Source organism: Salvia splendens, chromosome 10 (assembly GCF_004379255.2).
Source record: "Salvia splendens isolate huo1 chromosome 10, SspV2, whole genome shotgun sequence".
In the NCBI taxonomy this organism is placed as follows: Eukaryota; Viridiplantae; Streptophyta; class Magnoliopsida; order Lamiales; family Lamiaceae; genus Salvia; species Salvia splendens.
The window spans coordinates 2412656-2433496 of record NC_056041.1 but is presented as its reverse complement, the minus strand read 5'-3'; the positions used below and the strand labels follow the sequence as shown (position 1 = coordinate 2433496).

Here is a 20841-nt window from a genome sequence, read left to right as displayed (position 1 = left end):
GATAAGGAAAAACCATATAAAATGTCGGTTTCTTGAAAAAAACGAAAAAAAAAACTTTCCATTTTGAGTTTGATTTTCTGGCTATATTTTACAGAAAAATAAAACAAATAAATAATTAAATAAATCTGAATTATGTGATGAAGATTTATTCGGCAACGTCACCACATTCCAGCAACCGACTACAAGTGTCGCCGCCGCGCCAGTCGCCACCTCTTTGTTATCTCCACCACACTCACTCACTCACTACGCTCGGTGAGCTCCATCAATGGAGAATCTCTCTGCAATTTCCAGAAATCCATGCCTTAATTCGTCGCCTCTTCGTCCTAAAACCACCACAGTACTTCCGTTTTCTCCGGCGGAGCTGCCGATCAGGAAAAATTCGCGGCGAGATTTTTCGGTGAAAGCTGCGTTGAACGCCAATACAGTCACTTCCCCAATCGCTAAAGAGAATGGCGATGTGGTTGTTATTGCCGAACCTATTTACGAACGCACGCCTCGCAACCGCCCCCTCCGAACCCGTTCACAGCGGGTAAATTTTCTCTCTTATGAATTCGAGAATTTAATTTCTGTTTAGGTGATTATGACTCCGCTCGAAATTTGTTGAGTAACAGTTAAAATTTTTACTGTGTGATTGAAATGAACTCTTATGATTTTGTTTGCTATATTTTGTCGATGTCTGTATAAAACTGTAAGTTGCAATGTCTAGACTGTAGTTGAGGAACAACGCGTGGGGATGTTCCTTGCAGCTTAAGCTGAAATAAAGACATGCTGCAGCAGGGAATGCTTTAGCACGTCCGAGATTAGAGTCAGCGGCAATTGAATTGAATGCACAAAATATAATCGTTTTCCATCTTAAATTTACTTTGTAAACAGTTATGTACTTATGTTAACGATGATTGTATTAGATTGAATGAATGAGTTATCATTTTCTTCTTCAGGTTTCACTTTGATGGAACGGCCCGGAAGTTTTTTGAGGGCTGGTATTTCAAGGTTTCTATTCCAGAGTGCAGGCAGAGTTTTTGCTTCATGTACTCTTTAGAGAACCCAGCATTCTCTAAGAAATTGAGCAGACTGGAGGAGGCACAGTACGGGCCGCGATCAACTGGAATTGGCGCTCAAATTCTAGGGGCTGACGACAAGTTCATCTGCCAGTTCTCTGAAGAATCAAAGAACTTTTGGGGAGGTATATTTGTTTGTTATATGTGCGTGTGTCTGTGTGTGTGTATATTTGCTTCACTTTCCCATCACAATAGCCTTCTGTATATTCGGTAGAACCTGGTTAAAAAAGTAGATCTATTATCACCATTAGTCAGCTTTGAGTTACTATCTTCTTTTCTGAAATACTTTCTGTGTTTCACAATATTATGATGGTTTTATCGCGCATTGAGCAGCCATACAGATCTTTATAAGAATGTCGGAAACCTGCTACAGTTTACTTTCAGCTTTGTTACTTGTGGTTATAGACCATGCTTACTTATCAAGGAACCAGTTTGTACGTCATTCTCTTTGGCATTTATCGGAGAGATGGTTTTGACATTACAAGGATGATTAATATAACTAGTCAATAAGATGATTTTCAGAATAGCATTTTGAAGCTCCTTGATCACTACATTCAATTTGAAACAGTATTCCCTTTCTAAATGAGGAGGAATTTTCCTCTTTCTTATTGGAATCTCATCCATTGCATTGTTTTGTCACTGAAAATTTAGAATTGAACATTCTTTCCCTCATTGTCTTACATGAAATTAGGCAGTGGTTGTCTAATTGATGATTTTGCTTTTGATAGACAGGGATGAGTTAATGCTTGGGAGTACATTTGTACCACAAAAGAATATGAAACCCCCAAAGAGAGAGATCCCTCCGCAGGTTAGCACTGAAATGCTACTGAACGCTGTTTAGTTTATACTCCCTCCATCCCAGAAAATAGTGAACATTTTCATTTTGGGACGTCCCACAAAATAATGCACACTTCTTACTTCCCTTTTTGGACATATTTAATTATACTTTACCCTCATTAACTAACATAAAAATAAAAATAAAAAAATACAAAGTTGGGCCCTTTCTCCTCTCACAAAATACATCACGTAACCATTATTAAAATCCTTGTCACACCAAGGGCACTTTTTTTTGGTATGCTCCAATACCATGTACATTACAAGCAAAACCAGGAAGTGGCTGTTATTTAGAAAGAGCATTATATTCATGTCCATACCTTTACTACTAAAACTAAGTTAAGGACCTTTCAGCTTTTATATACGGATTGGGACATGGTGGTTTCCATTGTAACTCAGCAAAATATTTTGTTCAGGAGTTCAACAGCAGGGTTTTGGAGGGCTTCCAAGTTACCCCACTTTGGCACCAGGGTTCTATTCGTGACGATGGAAGGTAAATCTTCTTCTGAAACTTTTTATTTTTTTAATTTACCTGGATTGCACAAAGCATTCTTTATTTACTTGAGCAAGTGTGGTTCTTACAATGAGCTGCACCTCAGATTGTTCATAAATTTATAAATTTTGATTATTTGGACTAAAGTGAATCAGTTAGATTGTTTTAAGCTTGTATTGACACAATTAGCTTGACAGGAATGATTTTGCAGAAATTGTAAAGACTGCACGCTGGGCCTACAGCACACGCCCTGTTTATGGATGGGGAAATGTTGGGTCAAAACAGAAGTAAACAGCAGGATGGCTTGCTGCTTTTCCTGTATTTGAACCTCACTGGCAAATATGTATGGCAGGCGGACTTTCAACAGGTATTTCTTTTATCATAGAAAAGCAAAATACTAGTAAGATGTCATTGACAAATGTCATGATCAATTTAAGGATGTTTTTCATTTCTAAATTTTGGCCATTTTTCTAAAAAAAATTCCAACACATGTAATTTGTGTTTACCAATATTGTATCCTAAGATGAGTTTGGTGCTGTTAATAATCAAATGATACCGTCTCTTCACACATTTCGAACAGTCTTTATATGTATACGTCTATACGTTCTCTATTCTTTACGTCATGTTGAAATTGGTGATGTTGGATCACTACTCCAAATAATATAGTCCACACTCACAACAAAATTACTCAAATTAATAAATATGTTGGTTATTCATTATATCACGTTTCAGTTTGTGCTGTTATTGCAACAGTACTATTAATGATAAACACATAGTCCACATACACATAGTCCTCATTTGTCATATAGTATATTCTATCAATTTGATGATGGTAGAGATGATTATGCTCATTTTAGAAAGGAGGTTGAAGCAACTTTTCTATGGGCTATACATGAAAATGTAGAAAAAGGTTTAGCTGCTTTGGAATTCATGGGGGCTAAAACACATCATAATACTTCAACTTGAAACTGACCTTGTTCAGTCAGATGATGCAAGGAAACAGTATGCAGAGATTCAAAGGTTCACTAAGGTCAGGTGAAGTATTAACTTGATGTTAAAGTATTACTACAATTTTACTTACTACCACATTAGGAATTTTGAAGTTTGAATTTTCTCGACAGGGTACTATTGCAGGTGGTGCGCCAATAATTCCATTGCATGCTAACATGAAAGACAACATCAAATTTGTATTGGAACACATTGTGAATAATATCCCTATCCCAAAGAGGGATTTCTTATCACCACCACTTATGAAAGTGATTGGTTCTTTTGACCTTAATAAGGTTTGGTCTGAGATTGATGAAATTAAGGGGTATTTCTGGCTGGTAGCATTAAAAAAAAGGTATATTTCTGTTGTTCAAATTGTAAATAATACTCCAGTTGAAGATTATCAATTTCTAAGGTTGTAGTAGTCTAATTGTTATACATTTTTGTTGCTGTCATTATTAGTAGTCTAATATGCTGTTCAAATTGTAAATAATAGGAGTATTCTTCTTGAAGATTATAAGTTTCTAAGGTCTAGTTCATTTTTTTTGCTGGCATTATGTGTAATCTAATCATTATAAGGTTATCAATTTCTATGGTGGTAGTAATCTAATTGTTGTGCATTTTTGTTGCTGGCAATATTAGTAATCTAATTATTACTGTTGGTATTATTAATACTCTTCTTGAAGGTAAGGTTAACATTTTTAGGGTTATTTTTCATTCATGGTGTTCTAAAAGTTAATCAGCTCATTGAATACATTATAATGCGTAGGTCAATTTCTATTTGCTGAGGCGATTGTTGGGGGTGTCAGTGATGTGTTGTGACTATATACATGTTTAATACAAGTAATTGTCTTTGTGATTATTTTCTTCATAAACAACCACTTCGTTGTTTGTTTTCTTCGCTAAATCATCAATAATTTCTATCTTCCTTTTATTGTATCGAACTTTTCTAATTTTACGACTCACTTTCGTTTAAAAGGGGTTCGACAATTTAGGATGTTGAACTCTCGTTTAAACCTAAATAAATCGAATTTTTTTTGGCAATCGAACTATCAAAATGTCTATAACAAAACATTACAACTTTTAATTTATACATTTAACATGTCTAATTATTTAATGTGAAGTTACCATTATCTTATCTTAAATCATCCATATACAATCAAGAAATTGGAGGCACACTTTGCTCATCCCCAAAGAAATTATCTGGATCAACCCTCTTCTTGACCTTAGCCAATCTCTCAAAATTCCCCTTAAAATACCTCTCTCCCCAAACCCTAGCTCGCGAGTAGTTTTGTTCTCCCCTCTTCTGAAACCCTAAATCAAGATCCCTATAATTCAAGTAAGCCCCTCGCGGCGACGACGAAACGTAAGGCTCCATGAACTCATACACCTCTCTACTCCACTCCAAATGCTTCTTCTCCCCTTCCCCCTCACCCCATATATTCAAATACTGCAAATTGAACAAATTCCCCTTCCTATGAGGAAATGCTGTCTCATTTTCCCCAATCTCGTCTATTTTCCCGCCAAAAGGATCCATGATCACGAACGCTAAGTCCTCCTTCAATAGCAGCTGGTTGATCCCGTGGTATGCGGATTTCGGGATAGCTCTCGTGGCGAAGTCCGACTTCCCCTTGTTGCCGCCGCCGGTTGCCTTCGCAGCCCTATCGAGGAGAGCCTCATAGGGTTGGTCTGTTTTTCCAGGGAAGTAGAGTGTTGTGTTGATCCAGCTCATCTCCTTGCAATCTGCCTCTTGTAACCCTAATTCTGGGAATACTGTTTCCACCAATGCTAACAAATCTTTTGCATTTCCGAGAAATAGGGAATTGAAATTGGCACGTGCGAATTTAGGTTTTGGGGTGTTCTTTCCGGCTATGTTTTGGAGAAGAACTCGAATGAATAGATCATTTGGTAGCTTGTGTGCTATTTTCTGCCACTTGTCGACGACCTCGATCCCCGCATCATCTAGGTCTTTCCTCACGGTAAAAACCGTCGTCACGGGAGGAACTCGGACAAGCCGGATCCGCCACGCAAGTATCACGCCGAAGCTGGCCCCGCCCCCGCCTCGAATGGCCCAGAAAAGATCCTCGCCCATCGATTCCCGGTCCAAGACCTCGCCATCCACATTCATGATTTTTGCGTCCAGGATGTTGTCGGACGCTAGGCCGTATTTGCGCATTAGCGTCCCAATGCCGCCGCCGCTAAAGTGGCCCCCCACGCCCACGCTGGGGTATAAGCCAGCAGGGAAGGCGTGGGTGTTGCTCTTGTTGGCAATGTTGTAGTACAATTCGCCAATTGTGGCCCCAGCCTGGACCCAGGCCGTCTCGTCGTCCATATTGATAGTGATGGAATTGAGGTTGACTAGGTCAACGAGCACGAACCGGCTCTTTGACCTAAAGGACAGGCCCTCGTAGTCGTGGCCCCCGCTTAGGACCCTGATTCCGAAGCCGTGGGCCCGGGCGCATGTTATGGCGGCTTTGATTTGGTCGTTGTTAGTTGGGGTGACGATGAATTTGGGCCTTTGATTAACAGAATTTATCCATCTTGGATTGTGCATCGAAGAGTTCAAGAGATTGGAATATGATGGGCAATGAGGCGTATAGATGTATAGGGAGATTTTAGTATCGACCGAAGAAGATTGGTTCGATACACACTCAACAAAACTCTCTTTACGTGCCGAGCAACATCCAATTAAAATGGATAGATACAACAAAATATGTTGTAGCATATGAGAGGCCATTGAACTATTTTAGAGAAAATAAACAATGGGAAATTTTTGGGTCCTAATTTTTCACAATTTATTGTGTAGACTAACAATAAATTGCAGTTATCATATATTATTGAACTTCACCAAACGCCTTAATTTGAGAGTTATTGTAAATTGCAGTTATTATATGTTATATTTATTGAACTGCACCAAACGCCTATAATTAGATAGTTATTGTAAATTGCAGTTCTTCTTAGTTTGTAGTATAACATTTTATTTATTATCCTTTCATCTTATAACCGAAGTCTTTAATTGCTTCAAGATAGATATGTGCTAACCATCATGATGCATATCATAATTTTTCTCATCATCAGAATTGTGGGTGAAATCTCAAGCAATGGGTGGTGTTTATTATTCTTATTTTAAATATTAGCTAGGATCATGATCCTTGCCCTTGATTTTTCTAAGAGGAAGTCATATGTTTAAATACATTATACTAATATTTATATGTGCTATTGATTAATTTAATTAAAGATCATATGTTTAGTCATGATTAGATTAGTTCAATTACCATATAGATAACAAAATTAAGCGTATTGAAAGAATACATACGCAGGCTTGTTTGTTTTTGTAGTTATGTAATGGGCCATTTTAATTTATGTTGTTTCCAACAATCCAATTTCGTCATATTACTGAAAAAGGATTCAATAATATTTCAGAAAACAGCTTCAAAACTAGAATTTCTCAATTCGAACCCCGAATTGAATATAATTATTCAAAATATTGGAGTATAATTTTCCTTCATCATCAGTGCATTAATAGCGAATGAATCATAAGAACTTGCATTTTCATTTGGACGGAATATTACATGACCTAGACGAAATTATTATTTGGCCAAATCGAAAAAAAAATTGATGAAATTAAGTTAGATTTTGGTTTGTTTTGCAATTATATTAATCAGCTGAAAAATCATAAAGTTTAGAATTAATTGCAATTAATTTATGTTGAAATTATATTTAATATATTAACTGTTGAATTATACATAAATAAATGTCATCTGCAATGGGTTGTCTATATAGTAGTGCTCCACCATGGTGGTGTTCGGTTTGCAAGATAAAATAATACCAAGATATAATCTAGGATTGAGTTGTGAGATTATTTTAGTCATAAGGGTTAGTTATGACTAATTATCCCATGATTATCCATTTAGGATTGAGTTGTGGGGTTAAATCTCATGAACCAAAAACACAAAAAATTTAATCTCTGATACAATCTTGCAAACCGAACACCCCTATAAAGAATATCAATAGATTGGCTTTATTTATGAAATGACATTGATTAATTACGTACTTTCATCTCAAAGATAATATTCTTATTTGATTTTCGAACAAGTAGACGTTGAGATTATTTCTCCAATTTATTATTTTTTTCGCATTGTACAATGGTGAATTAATGACGGTAAACCAAATTAGAGTTTAGTTTAAAAAAATTCATTACTTTCTTAGTCTTATGTATTCTCTACACAAAATTTGTAAAAAGTTGAAAACTTGCAATCCAAAGCATTGATTATTCTGTTACGACCTTATTTCATCAATAAAACACTTGAATCATACAATTGAAAAATAAATCCAGATTCACATAGATTTTCAGACACAGTAAATTCAATTACATAAATATTTTTTTGGTTAAATGTAAGAACAGTTAAAAACTAACTACATTCAACCAGTTCAATCAATTTTCATCTTTCCCCCTTTCCTCCGGTTTCTTAAAAAAAAAACAATTTTTCGGCGATGGATATTGCAGAGAAAGAGGAATAAGGCTTAAATCAGACCGTGGGTAGGGTTTTAGAGAGAGAGAGAGGGAATCAATTACCGAAGAAACAGCGATGGCCACAAATACTAAATCGAGTAATTTATCGAAACTGAAGCCCGGAGTTGGAGATGGTCCTTCTTCTTCAAAACCCAGAATCGATACATCTGGATCGATAAAGAAACTTATTGGGGGATCAATCAGGAATTCTGCAGCTGATTCCAAAAATAGATCCATCTTCAGCTCTGGCTCTAAAATGGTAATTGAAATTTCCAATATTTTTTTGTATTTTTTTCCTTTTTCTGATCTTGATTCTGTTATTACTGGCTGAATTTGAGGTTTCATTTGCAATGATCAGTGTGTTGTGTTTCATTTATTAAATGTTGAATTGAGACTAATTTTCATTATTCAACTTGATTTAGTACCCCCTTTGTGTTATTAAATTGATCTTCTGTGGAGAAATTACAGCTGATCTATCCAATCAATTGCCTTTTATGCACTGTTGATGAAGCTGTTTAGCCCTAATCATGAGGTTTATCCTCCTAATACATCACTTGAATGACTCAAATTTGATGAAATTCCACTTGGAATCTGTTGGATTTGATCAAGTGTGGTGATTGTGGTGTTGCCTCTAATTGAATTCTGAAATATATATTGATCAAGCGAAGATGAAGAAAACGTCTACTCAAACGAAAGATGAAAAGAAAACTGCGAAAAAAACCAGAGAGAAGAAAGTGTATGCTTTGGCTGGCCAGAAATTTGATGTTCCTGAAGAGGTTTTGTATCCGTAGCCCTTTGCTTCATATTGTTATGTTCCCGTTAGAACGAGCGCTGGCCTAACTCTATCTTGTTTCTTGCCTGATCTCTAGCGAGAGCCATTGAGAATATTTTATGAATCGTTGTCTAAGCAGATTCCTTCTAGTGAAATGGCTGAGTTTTGGTGAGTTTTTTCCTCAGCTATTTTGTGTGAATTTTGAAGTTGATATAACTTGCTAGATTTTCTATTCTTGAGGATGACTCGAATTATTTAGAACAATGAGATAGAGGCTAATATGTGAGATGGAATAGGACGTGACAAAAAAATGTTGTTGTTATTAGATCAGTTAGTTCAACGTAGATAACATAATGTCATACTAATTCTACATTTAGAATACTGAACCAATATCTCATTTAACAATGGATATCTACATAAACTTATCGTCCCTTCATAAATGATCACGTTGTCTGTTTTCCAACGGCTTTTTATAGTTTTAGATTGCGTTCTCGTGATTACATTCTATCTTTTATGAACTTAAAAAGGGAGTTTTTTGTTGTTTGAAGATAGTCTTGGATAGCTCGTTGTGCTTCTGACCATTTTCCTTACATAGACGCATAAATGAGGATTCGGGTAAAAAATTAATCTTGGTGTTTTGGTAAGAAAAACTGGGACACATGACGAATTATGTGAATGTATATACAACTTTGTGACACGGGGTATAATATTTTTACAAAACGCTCTCACTATATGAATTCGTTCATAATCGATAAAGAACTCGTGGTTGCTTGCATTAATTAGCATATGATTCTACTGTCGATCTTGTTATTTTGTTGCATTGTATCATATGGTTTAGATGTATAATCCTATTCTCGTAGGTTAATGGAACACGGCATGCTGTCACCTGAGAGGGCAAGAAAAGCTCACGAGAAGAAGCAGAGGAAGCAAAAGCAGCTACGTTCAGGAACTCCCATAAAATCTCCACCGCCCTCCACATCAAGTAGACCCGATAGCTCCAAGAAGCCTCAGCTAGTTCCCAAGAATGGTGACGTAAAAGCAAAGAAGCGGATAATGGAAGACAGCGACGATGATGATGATTTCGTGCTAAGCCACAAGAGGAGAAAAGGCTAAACAAACCATACTCAAAAAGCCATCTGTTTGTACTTTGTACAGAAATTACAGCTTCAGCCTCCAGGTACACTTAGACAACCATTCTAAACTAAGAAAAAAGCGACAAATTTTACACATTCTTTCACTTCTGGATCAAACAATAAAGTTGTTGTAATTTATAGCAGCCTTCACATTTCAAATTGTAACCTGATTATACACCAAACTTGTGCCTGTTTATGGATCTTGATCTTGAATTTATCATATACTATAAGTTACATTCGACTTCTCGTGTGCCATCTATGATTCTATGCAAATGCAGAGTCTTGATTTGACAGAGAGATTGAATGCTAAATCTTGATAGCCAGATTTGTCTTATTGGTCTATAAATGCTCGTTGCCAAGGCCGAGGATAGCCTCTGCCACGGAAATGCTGCAACGTGACCGTGTTATGGAACATCAGCAGAGGGAAAAAAATCATTAAAAAACTCCCCAAATGTTAAAGGAAGCTAAGAGAAAGATGCAGAAGGAAGCATGATCCAGGTCAGAAAACCAAATTTAGCATTCATAAATACACACATGGCTCTACATGTGACACAAACACAGAAAATAAATATCTACATTGCTCAATAAATACACACACACATTGAACTTAGATAAAATAAAAAATTGATCTTGAAACTTGTCATGGTGCAAACATGGTCCTAACATGAATCTCCCCAAAGTTTTATGGGATTGAACAACTGATCCAGTTTGCATTGGGTGGGATGGATTTGTTGTTGCCTGAATTGGAGAGTGGAGTTTGGCAGCTCATTGATTGGGGAGAGAGAGAGAGAGAGAGAGAGAGAGAGAGAGAGGGAGAGTTGATGGATGGTGAGCATTGAGTGTAGGGGCCATCACTGTTTAAGCATTAGATGGAATAGGACAAACCACAGCTTTCTCTTATGTGGCAACACACACTAAACACACACTGAGGGTGAGATATTTGACATGGTAAGAGTGAAACATTTGATCTCAAACCAATAGCATTAGGCACAAGCTTTCATCCATTGGAATTGGGCAAAGAGTTATCCACAATTGAATTTCGTATCCATTTGCATACAATTAATTTTGCACTGTTTAGTACTTACTATATAACAGTGTTTTGTGTTGTAATTTTGTCATATTTGGGGAAAAAATGTTGTGTGTTTATTACTATCCGTGAATGTGATTAATTAAAATTATACAGTAGTCAAAAGTGGTGGAAATTTTGTGACAGAGTGGTCAAACTAAAGGTTTTCTGCTTATTTATGACATAATATTGGTGCATTTAATAAATTTGGTCAGAGTTTTTGTCAGGAATTTATCATGTCAAGAAAATTACTAGTATCATTCGATTTTTTATTGAAAAGGACTTTATTCTTTACAGAAACTGAACATCTAAGTAATTAGTTACATTAATATTTTTTTGAATTGGCGCTTTCTCTAGGTTATTTATTGACGTGATCTTGAAAATCATCTTGAAATTAATTTATTAAAGGGAGATTTACTGAGTAATGTCTAAATGCGTGGAATACTCCAATTAATATTTAACAATTTAAATTTTACGTAGTTATACACTCAACTTCAAAAAATAAATAAAATTCTAATCATATGATATCTGAGAGTAAATTTACTAATCCTACAAGTTTAATACAGTATCCTAAAGAATTTTGTAACATAAAATGAATTTAAATCTATATTCCAAACTCCTAATTTACTGACGAAAGTTAACATGAGCATGACATCACTAAGAAGACCAAGCAAAAAATAATGTGCAAAATGAAATTTAAAATGCCTTAAAACACGCCTCAAATTTTGTGTTCATTATCCTTTTTTGTTTGCTGAGCGTTTTTCAACTTTTCACTACATTTTTAAAAAAATCCAAAGATTCATTCCTCTTTGGGCAAGTCAAAGTCAAACTACGAACATATTAATACTACGGCAAATAATCTTTCTATAATTCTTTTGAAGTTTATGTAAATTTATTTTCACCATTTGTTACAAATTAAATACGCAAACACGTTTCCATTTACTATTCAAAGAAAGGAGAGAGGACCAATAATTCAATAAACAATTTTGATAAAAATCGAGAACCTTACCTTAGAAACTGATGGAGAGAGAGAGTTCAACTCTGTCCCAGATCTTTTTCTCTTTTTTTCATTTTCTAAATCTTTTTATATTATCAATGTTTTTAAAAAAAATCACAGAATTAAAATATTTTTAATTATATAGTAATACTTTTTCAAATAATTTAATTTTAAAAAATGATTTAACCTGATTTCGTTTTTCTAGTTGCATCGATATTTTTAAGAAATGTGATATTTCAGTTTCATGTGTTTAACACATGTGACACATTCTTGCTTTAATTTCTGACATGAAATAAATATATTTAACAAAGAGATGAAGTTATCCCGTTTAAATGATATAATGGTAAAGTAGGTATTCTTCAGATTTAATTTTTCATTACTAATCTTGTACATCAGTAGTTACAAGGGTCCCTGGATTTAAAATACTCCCTCCGTCCTGCACTACTTGCACTTATTTCCTTTCTGAGCGTCCCAAGTTATTTGCACTCTTTCCATTTTTAGTAACAATTTATATCTACAGCCGTAATTGTTGACTTTGTCTATCACCCATTCCTTAATCTCCGTGCCCAAAATGAAAGGTGCGAGTAGTGCGGGACGGAGGGAGTAATTGTAGTAATAATTACTAGGTAGTACTATTTAAAAGAAAAAAGTTGAGAGAGAGAGAGAGCTAGGCTAGAGAGATCAAGGTGTTATATTAATTATATATATGCATACGGATTCTTTATTTCATCTTGAAATTTATTTTGTGCTGACAAGTTATATAAAAGATGTACAAACAACCAAATATCATTAAAAAGAATTTGATAGTTTTAAAGGATACAACAAATATATGTAATTAATCTGCTCCATTAAAAGTCACAAAAATTAGTCCAGTACGTTGGCGTTGCATTTATTTTATTCCAATACAATTTTTTGAAATTAGTTCTAAATATTGAATGAGAACACCAAATATTTATGTCAATGTAATTCCCCATCCCTCATCGTACATCTGCAGTAGAAAAATAGTTATGAGGCTAATTATTGTATTATACTAAGTAGTAATAAATATCTTACTCGCATGTATTTATATCGTTGAAATGTAAACAAAATACTACTAATATTTATGAATATAATGAATTTGGTTTCTAAGAACTTAGTTTTCATATTACTAAGTTTTTGTTCACACAATGAGTCACTTGTCATATGACAAAACCATGTTTGGAAGCACACTTCATAATATAATGGGGAAAAGAAGAAAAAAACAAAGTGTGCTAAATAAAGACGATAATAATATCGGAAGTTGAGATTTGATAACTACACTACATCATAGTCTTTTTCAATAAGGTTAGTTTCAAATAGCTCTTTATAAGATAGTTTAAGGGGTTCTCTAAGTTGGCCCAAAAATGAAATGTGGATTTTATCCTTAATTTCTTTTATGTAATGTTCGCCGCATAATTGAGAATAAAGTTGGAAAATACAAATTCTTAGTCAAAAAAATTTGTAAGTATTTCTTTTCTTAACTCATGCTAACTCAAAATTATCAATCTTTTATTTTAACAAACATCAAAATAACTCTTAAGGTGCGTGAATACTAACTTTTTACGGTAATAACTAATAACTAAATATCAATTTTGTATGTTAAAAATATCAACACAAAGACATAAATTTATCAATCTTTTTGTGTTGATATTTAAATTTACATATTGTATTGATATAATTATATCTTTGTGTTGATAATTTTAATACACATGAATGACAGAATTGAAAGTTATTATATAGTTATTACTGTATATTAGTTATTACCGTAAATTAGTTAGCCGACTAATGTAACCCTAAACTGTGAAACGGCAAGCAATCTAGTACTGAGATTATAAACAGCCGGATTGAATAAGTCCTAAAAAACTAACTCTTAAACTACGGAGTATTAATTAATTAAAACGAAAATATCTCACCAATTAAATTTCGTTCATCTCGATATTCTAAGAACATTAATCGTGTCCATATGTGTTACACATGGGTTCTTTAAATGGGGAAACAAAGATAAATGGACCGATAATATTAATTATTTAATCAAATATAATAATATTATTATATTGATGCATTATTGATGTCAAAAGTATCACGGTCAGATATTTTTATGGGCCGTGACTAGATTTGATTTGAGTGCAAAAATTAAGACAAATATAATCATGAGATTAAATCTTTTATATAAAAAAAGTTTTTGAGTGGATCTATTAATCTAAGCTTGATCGACGAAACAGGAATTAATTAACTTATTTTATCATTTGTCTTAATATAATGATTAAAAATCATATCGTTCTCAAATCACAATTAATACACATTGATAATGACACCATTTACATATATTTGCAATGATATGATTTAAAAGAACATTCGAGTTAGGGGGCCCTCAAGTTTATTTTTTTGTAATTGAAAGTGATTTTCAGCATGTTGTTGAAGTTGCATTAATCTACACTACTGCTCAACTCCAATCTTATTATAAATTAAAGTTATTATCACATTCGTTTTATCCTTTTTATTATGTTTCATGTTTTTCACTTCTTTTATATATAATTTCATTTGTATACATGTTTAATCTAAAAAAATCAAAGTAATTTCTGCCATATATTTCTACCTTGATAAAAGATTAAGTGTAATTTGCCATGTCTTAGTTTTCATAAAAAAAAGGAAGTAACTAATTAAGTAAGGTCCTAGCTTGATACTTCATTCCAAAATACTTGGACAGGGTTTGTGTTAAACAAAATCCATCAATTCTAACTGCATCCATATATAATTTCCAACGTTTTAATATATGAATATATTCATTATATCAAAAAATGGAGCAATAAAAGTAGATAATAATTAATTATGCACATAGGGAAGGTGAAATAGTTGGTCCACAAAATGTTAAATTGGGGTGCACAAATGAAAGGATAGGGGACTTGACCCAATTGAGATGTGACTAATTAAGATCAATGCAACTGCTACCCAAACCCTAGGACCCCTACCCCCCACCCCAAAACAAAATAAGAAAGAATATGAGGTCCAAATAAATTGGCATGGAAATTATATGATTTTTTAATGAAATTGTGTATCCACCGTTACTTAGTGATTGGTCACTCATTTAAAGTTACAATTTATTGAACAATAAATATACAACGTTCTTTTTTATGCAAAAAAATATGCTACGTTCTGTCACTATTTTGGATTGGTTATGGGAGTGCACTAAGTAATAGTGTGATGAATATGCCATGAAATTACAAATTGAAAATGACTAATATTTATTTAGTTAGGCATTTGGTTTAACCAAATGTTAGATAATTGTATCGTTTTGATTAATCAAAATTATAAAGAGACACGGTTTTGATTGAAACGACGTTGTTTTGATTATCATATCATGTTCGATTTTGCCAATAAACTATAGTATTACTGTATTAGGGTATAATTCATCAAAACAAACAACTATATGTTCTTGTTTTTCATCAAGCAAATTAGGTTATAGACATCTTAAATTTGTACAAGAAATCAATTTGGAAAGTTTTAAGAAACGTAAAGAAAAACTGATTAAATAAGTTAGTGGAATGTGGGTCTCACTTATATATATTAGTATTATAATAAAATGTGAGTTGACTAAGTTGGTGGAATGTGACGCGTACTTATCATTTATAGTAAAAGTGAAATAAGACTATTATTGTAGGACGAACGGAGGTGATAAAATAAGACTCTTAGTGTGAGACTAAATACGTGTATAATTAAATGGTGCTAAATAGTTTAAACTTTAAATTGTAGAACCTCAATCTCTCACAAGGCAGCTTCATGTCAGAAATCTGATGTCTAAAATGGATAGTATCGAAAAATATCAATAATTAAAAAAAAATTATTCATTTTGTTTTTTTTACACAGAAAGACAAAACATCGTGTCTCAAAGGGGAAGATATATAAGCAACCAAAAAAGATATAATAAATCTTATAGTATTAAAAAGTTAGGACTTTTACATTTTCCCCCCCTCCATGGAAATGGACCCATTTGCTGAAATCTTCAACTTGTCATATTTGCTAGGGACCAAAGCAAACAAAGGCCACAATATATAATATATCTCACAATATAAATATTATTTCCATGAAATTGAAATTTAGTTTTGGTTTGTCACTAGTATATAGTAGTACTCCTACATGTTAATTTTAATCTGTAAAAAAAATTATGATTAAAATATACTCCTGATTGAACTAAACTACAACACAAATATGGCTGATTCAAAACCCGATGGACTAGCTCGATCGATATCACTATATATATACACATTTGCCCACACAAACTCTAAAATAAATGTGAATCCACTAGTAAAAGGTAAAGAGAAAATCTTTCATCATGTCCGCAAAAGATGTTTGCATATTGACACAAAACATAAAACATGTTAGTATTCTTCCTTTTTCACATATCGATCACTCTCATATGCCAAGTTACCAAATTACAACAATTTCACGAGGCATGTCTCTTGGTAACTAAATTTACTTTTGAAGAATGGAGAGAGAGAGAGATGAAGCCGTGCATGTGAGAGAAAGGCTTTGAATTTGATAGATCTCTCTCTCCATAATCTTATGGATGATTGATGACATAGTAGTATCTACAATACGTGTTTGATCATTATAACAGGGTTAAATCCACAGTGTCAACATAGGTGAAATTGAAATTGAAATTGAAATTGAAATTGAAATTGAATCGAAATGGTTGCGTTGATAGAAACTCATGGGTTCCATCCTAAAACCAATTGGTGATAGGAGGAGGGGCCCATGGGACTTATATACTAGTTTCAGTTTTCTCTTGACACCGATGTTGGACAGTTATATGTTATATTTTTCTAATCGATTGGACAATCGGCCCGATTTTTTTTCGATCGGTTGGACCACTTGGCCCAAATTTTTAAGTCCAGATATACTGCTGGGTCAGTTATTTTTTCGGTTTCTGCCCAGATACACTGCTGGGTCAATTAAATTTGACCCACAGTCGACGACCCGCTCTGATACCATGATAGAAATCCATGAGTTACATCCTAAAACCAATTGGTGATAGGAGGAGGGGCTCATGAGACTTATATACTAGTTTGAGTTTTCTCTTGACACCGATATGAGACAGTTATATGTTATATTTTTAGTTTCAATTGCCAACATGCGTGCTGTATAATTGAATGAGGCCCCACTTCACAAACAGGGTCGGGTCATCCACCAGAATGACCCATTTCTCCCATGGACAGCCCCCCTCTTTCGCATGACTCATTGCAACATGATGGAGTAGTAGTGAACAAAATTAAAAATAAAATAATTACTAGTATAGGGAGGGTGTCACTCCCTTTTCTATTGCATATATATTTCATTCCATTTTTCTCTCTTCAAATCAAATTCCCTCTCCTCCTTGATCTGATCTCGTAATTTGTACATTTCCCAAGTAGGAAAGCAAATGTGAATTGCCAAATCCCACACACTCACTTAAGTTACTAAAAATGGATAAAATCATGGCTTCCCCAAAACAACACACGGCGGCGGAGGATGCTCCGCCGAAGGCGAAGCGGATTCGGGAGGCGAGCGGGGGGAGCAGCAAGCACCCGCTCTACCGCGGCGTGCGGATGCGGAATTGGGGGAAATGGGTGTCGGAAATCAGGGAGCCGCGGAAGAAATCCAGGATCTGGCTCGGGACGTTTCCCACGCCGGAGATGGCGGCGCGTGCGCACGACGTCGCCGCTCTCAGCATCAAGGGCACCTCCGCCACGCTCAATTTCCCCGAGCTCGCGGCCGCGCTGCCCCGCCCCGCCTCCCTCAGCCCCCGCGACGTCCAGGCCGCGGCGGCCAAGGCGGCGGCGATGGATAAATTCGAGATTCTATCGCCGGCGACGTCGTCGTCTTCGTCGTCGTCGTCGATCGATATTTCGGCGGCGTCGGAGGAGCTGGGCGAGATCGTGGAGCTGCCGAGCTTGGGGTCGTGCTTCGATTCGGTGGAGATGGGGACTGATTTTGTGTACGTCGACAACGCCGCGATTGAGGGGTGGCTGGATCCGCCGCCGCCGTGGAGCGGCGGCGCCGCTGACGACGGTGGGGTTTCTGGACTCTTTTCGTTGTGGAATTACTGAGACGCAATTTTAAGTGTTTTTTTTTTCCTTTTTTTTGCGGTTTATTTTTAAAATTCATGTGTAGTTTCTCGTTTAATTATTTAAGGGCTAAATATTTTCCCTTTTTTCAATCCATCTTGTACAAATTTCCCCTCATTAAAATTCCTCAACTCTTCTTCACTTTTTAGAAAATAATCACTATAATTAATCACAAACATAAACCAAATAAATAAAAATTATTTATACACCTTGAAACAATGTGTATTCGCATCTAAAGACGATGTCAATTTAGAAATTTAACTAAATACTGAGTAATTTTTTGAACAGACCGTAATACCTAAACAGTACTTTTCAGACTCTTTTTCCAATATTTCTATATACGGTAAATGCAAACTGCGATGGATAAAAATTAAGGTAGAAATATGATCAACCATAGTAAAAAAATAGGATGAATTATTAAATAGTAAAAAAAATAGAAATAGTTGCAAGCAATAAAATTGGTCAGGTGTGAAATTTACGGCGCCAATAAATATTTATGGACAGTAAGCATTTCCATCTTATCAGAGGTGGTTGGTTGGGAGTTAAATTTATCTGTTTCTAACTTTGCAATTTTTTTAATACTCTTCTTTTTTGACTGGTTAGAGTTTGATGATAAGAGAATCTAAGAAACTGACAAGTTTTCAAATAACGGCAAACATTATTCATTTCGTTATCTTCGATTTCTATTACCATATTTGTAATTTTACACACTAACAAAAATACATAAAAAAAATAAATGAGCAAGAGCTTTTGACATTCGGAAATTATGATGATTTTTCCCCTTGTAGCTTTTTTATTTTTGGATTTATATACAGCGCATTTGGATTTGGAAATTTCTTGAGCGATTGTGGAAATTTAGATTTATTTGTCACTATTGTATCAAACGTTACACGTTCTATAAATAGAAATGGAATTTAGCTGGTGTCCCTTTCAAATATTACTAACGGAAAAAGGAGAATGACTTTTAGAATTTCTGTGATTTTCAATTAGTTTGAGATAGTGTAGGTTTTGTTTTGAGAAAATAAAGGATTGTACACGTTTTTTTATTTATGAGAAAAGGGCTTTTGTCATTAATCATACTCGAGTGATTTAGTTCAAGTGTTATTTTCATGAACATCACTCTTATTTAGTCCACATTTAGGATTATTTTTTTTATATATTTAGTTTAATTTTTAAAAAAATCAAAATATATTGACATTAATAATTTTATCGATTAAATAAAAAATGGGGTTCTCTTCAAACCCAAAAATTCAAGACCTCAACTATAAAAAAAAGTACTCCTCCATCATTTAAATCATCTCACTAGCTATTAATTAAATGAAACCACCGAGTCCTTCGAATCCATCTCTGTCACATTCTTTGTAATTTGACATCTTTATTAATTAAATAATTGAAAATACATTTTCTTAACTCGTGCTATTGTTCTTGAAAATGGGATACACTTTAAATATCTTTGTTTCTTGCTACTTGCTAGTACTATTTGTTTATTTTATGCAGTAATATTGCTTGTTGTAGGCATCTTAGCCAGTTCAAGAACAATGTAACTAGCTGCTGGCATATTCCTTTTGATAAATAGAGAATATTGTTTTTTTTTATTTGTATTAGTTATAGAGAAAATAATTAAATGACATCACGTGTATTAAAATGTGATTAGTTAGACGCATGCAATAAAACCGTTCAGTAGTGTTTGTCTGTTTTATTAGGTAAAAATGCACATAAAATAAAATGAAAATTTTAGAAACATTTCGATCTAACTATGTTATTTAACTGGTTTTATTCTTGTTTTGTTAGGTAGTTTGTTATATATATGATTCCCATGTGCAAAGGGTAAAATTAGCATTTTAAATCATTGGTTTAATTGAGACCAATTTCACTTTTACTATTGCCCCAACCCCAGAAACTTAACTAATTCGAGTATTAAATTTAAATCATTGGTTTAATTGAGACTAATTTCACATGAATAGTCATGTAGGATCGGAGCATATTCTTTCGTTAATTCAAAAGATCAATTCACATATATATTGTTGTAATTAAAGTAATTCTATTATATTATTAAATAAAGGTTGAGAGAATCAAAAAATGAATTCGATTACTTGATTAAGTGAAACCGGAAAACCACTAGTAGTACTACTTTAAGCATAAATAAATTCAATTACAATTGAATGTTGTATAGCTACAAGCCTAGAGTTGTTCATAATTAAATCTCATTTATTTGTGAAAATGTTTTTTGTGTTATTAATCCGGGAAAATTAATTATGTCTTTTGTACTAGATAATTTATTATTTCTAATATAACATATACATGTTCTGATGTTTCATTAATTCCGTTATTGAGTAGGCAAAGAGTTGAAAGCGTTACGCCTAACATATTTAAAGCTAGCAAATACATATCGATATTCTTATTTATTAGTTAATTAATTTGACCACTTCGTCATCAATCAAGCTTTCCATTTATGGGAAGGGAACAAGCCACCCAAATAATCTACTTTCACGTATTTGACTTCACCTAATTTAATTAAGGTTTCGATAAAATTTATTTAGAGAAAATTTCCAGCCCAAAAAATAACAATAATAAGAAGAGTTGAGTGTGATTCTTGTTGCCCAAATTCAATTAATTACTTGTAGGAAAAGGGATCTTTCTGGCTTGTTATTCTAATAATTAAATCCTAGCTTGTACCTAGTAAAATATAACAATTGTTTACTTATAGTCATAATTTCTAGCATTAGGCACAAGCTTTCATCCATTAAAATTTAGTCAATCTTAATTAGTCCTGCAATTTAAAAAAATAAGCTAGAAAATTTATGAAGTGTTGTGTTATTTGTAATTATCTCACAATAAAAAACTTAGGTAAAATTGCAATTGATATGAC

The 20841-nt window shown here is 34.0% G+C and overlaps 4 protein-coding genes across 16 annotated transcripts; 3 read left to right on the top strand and 1 right to left on the bottom strand.

The window, feature by feature from the left end:
• Positions 1 to 148: 148 nt before the first annotated feature.
• LOC121753277 (probable tocopherol cyclase, chloroplastic) lies at positions 149 to 3911 on the top strand. 9 transcript variants are annotated; one of them, XM_042148514.1, is made up of 7 exons: positions 149 to 529; positions 939 to 1183; positions 1787 to 1866; positions 2309 to 2385; positions 2597 to 2752; positions 3368 to 3415; positions 3507 to 3911. In XM_042148514.1, exons 1-5 carry the CDS (start codon positions 450 to 452, stop codon positions 2709 to 2711), a joined length of 597 nt encoding a protein of 198 aa, XP_042004448.1. In that variant the 5' UTR covers positions 149 to 449; the 3' UTR covers positions 2712 to 2752; positions 3368 to 3415; positions 3507 to 3911. The 9 variants fall into 9 exon arrangements, 8 of the variants coding, with proteins under 8 accessions (XP_042004448.1, XP_042004446.1, XP_042004447.1 ...); XM_042148512.1 differs by having other exon boundaries at positions 3290 to 3415; XM_042148513.1 differs by having other exon boundaries at positions 3243 to 3415.
• A 620-nt stretch (positions 3912 to 4531) lies between these two features.
• Positions 4532 to 6211, bottom strand: LOC121751779 (berberine bridge enzyme-like 22). The gene has a single exon (XM_042146573.1). The coding sequence runs from the start codon at positions 6107 to 6109 to the stop codon at positions 4532 to 4534; it is 1578 nt and encodes a 525-aa protein (XP_042002507.1). The 5' UTR covers positions 6110 to 6211.
• A 1565-nt stretch (positions 6212 to 7776) lies between these two features.
• Positions 7777 to 11040, top strand: LOC121750570. 5 transcript variants are annotated; one of them, XR_006039894.1, is made up of 5 exons: positions 7777 to 8144; positions 8554 to 8661; positions 8755 to 8825; positions 9518 to 9834; positions 10069 to 11040. XR_006039894.1 is itself a non-coding variant. In XM_042145130.1 (4 exons), the coding sequence occupies exons 1-4, from the start codon at positions 7962 to 7964 to the stop codon at positions 9768 to 9770; spliced, it is 615 nt and encodes a 204-aa protein (XP_042001064.1). In that variant the 5' UTR covers positions 7780 to 7961; the 3' UTR covers positions 9771 to 10031. The 5 variants fall into 5 exon arrangements, 1 of the variants encoding a protein (XP_042001064.1); XR_006039893.1 differs by having other exon boundaries at positions 10115 to 11039; XR_006039892.1 differs by having other exon boundaries at positions 10111 to 11039.
• Positions 11041 to 17167: 6127 nt separating this feature from the next.
• On the top strand, positions 17168 to 18064 carry LOC121750760 (dehydration-responsive element-binding protein 3-like). Its single transcript, XM_042145364.1, has one exon. The coding sequence runs from the start codon at positions 17331 to 17333 to the stop codon at positions 17952 to 17954; it is 624 nt and encodes a 207-aa protein (XP_042001298.1). The 5' UTR covers positions 17168 to 17330; the 3' UTR covers positions 17955 to 18064.
• Positions 18065 to 20841: the final 2777 nt, after the last annotated feature.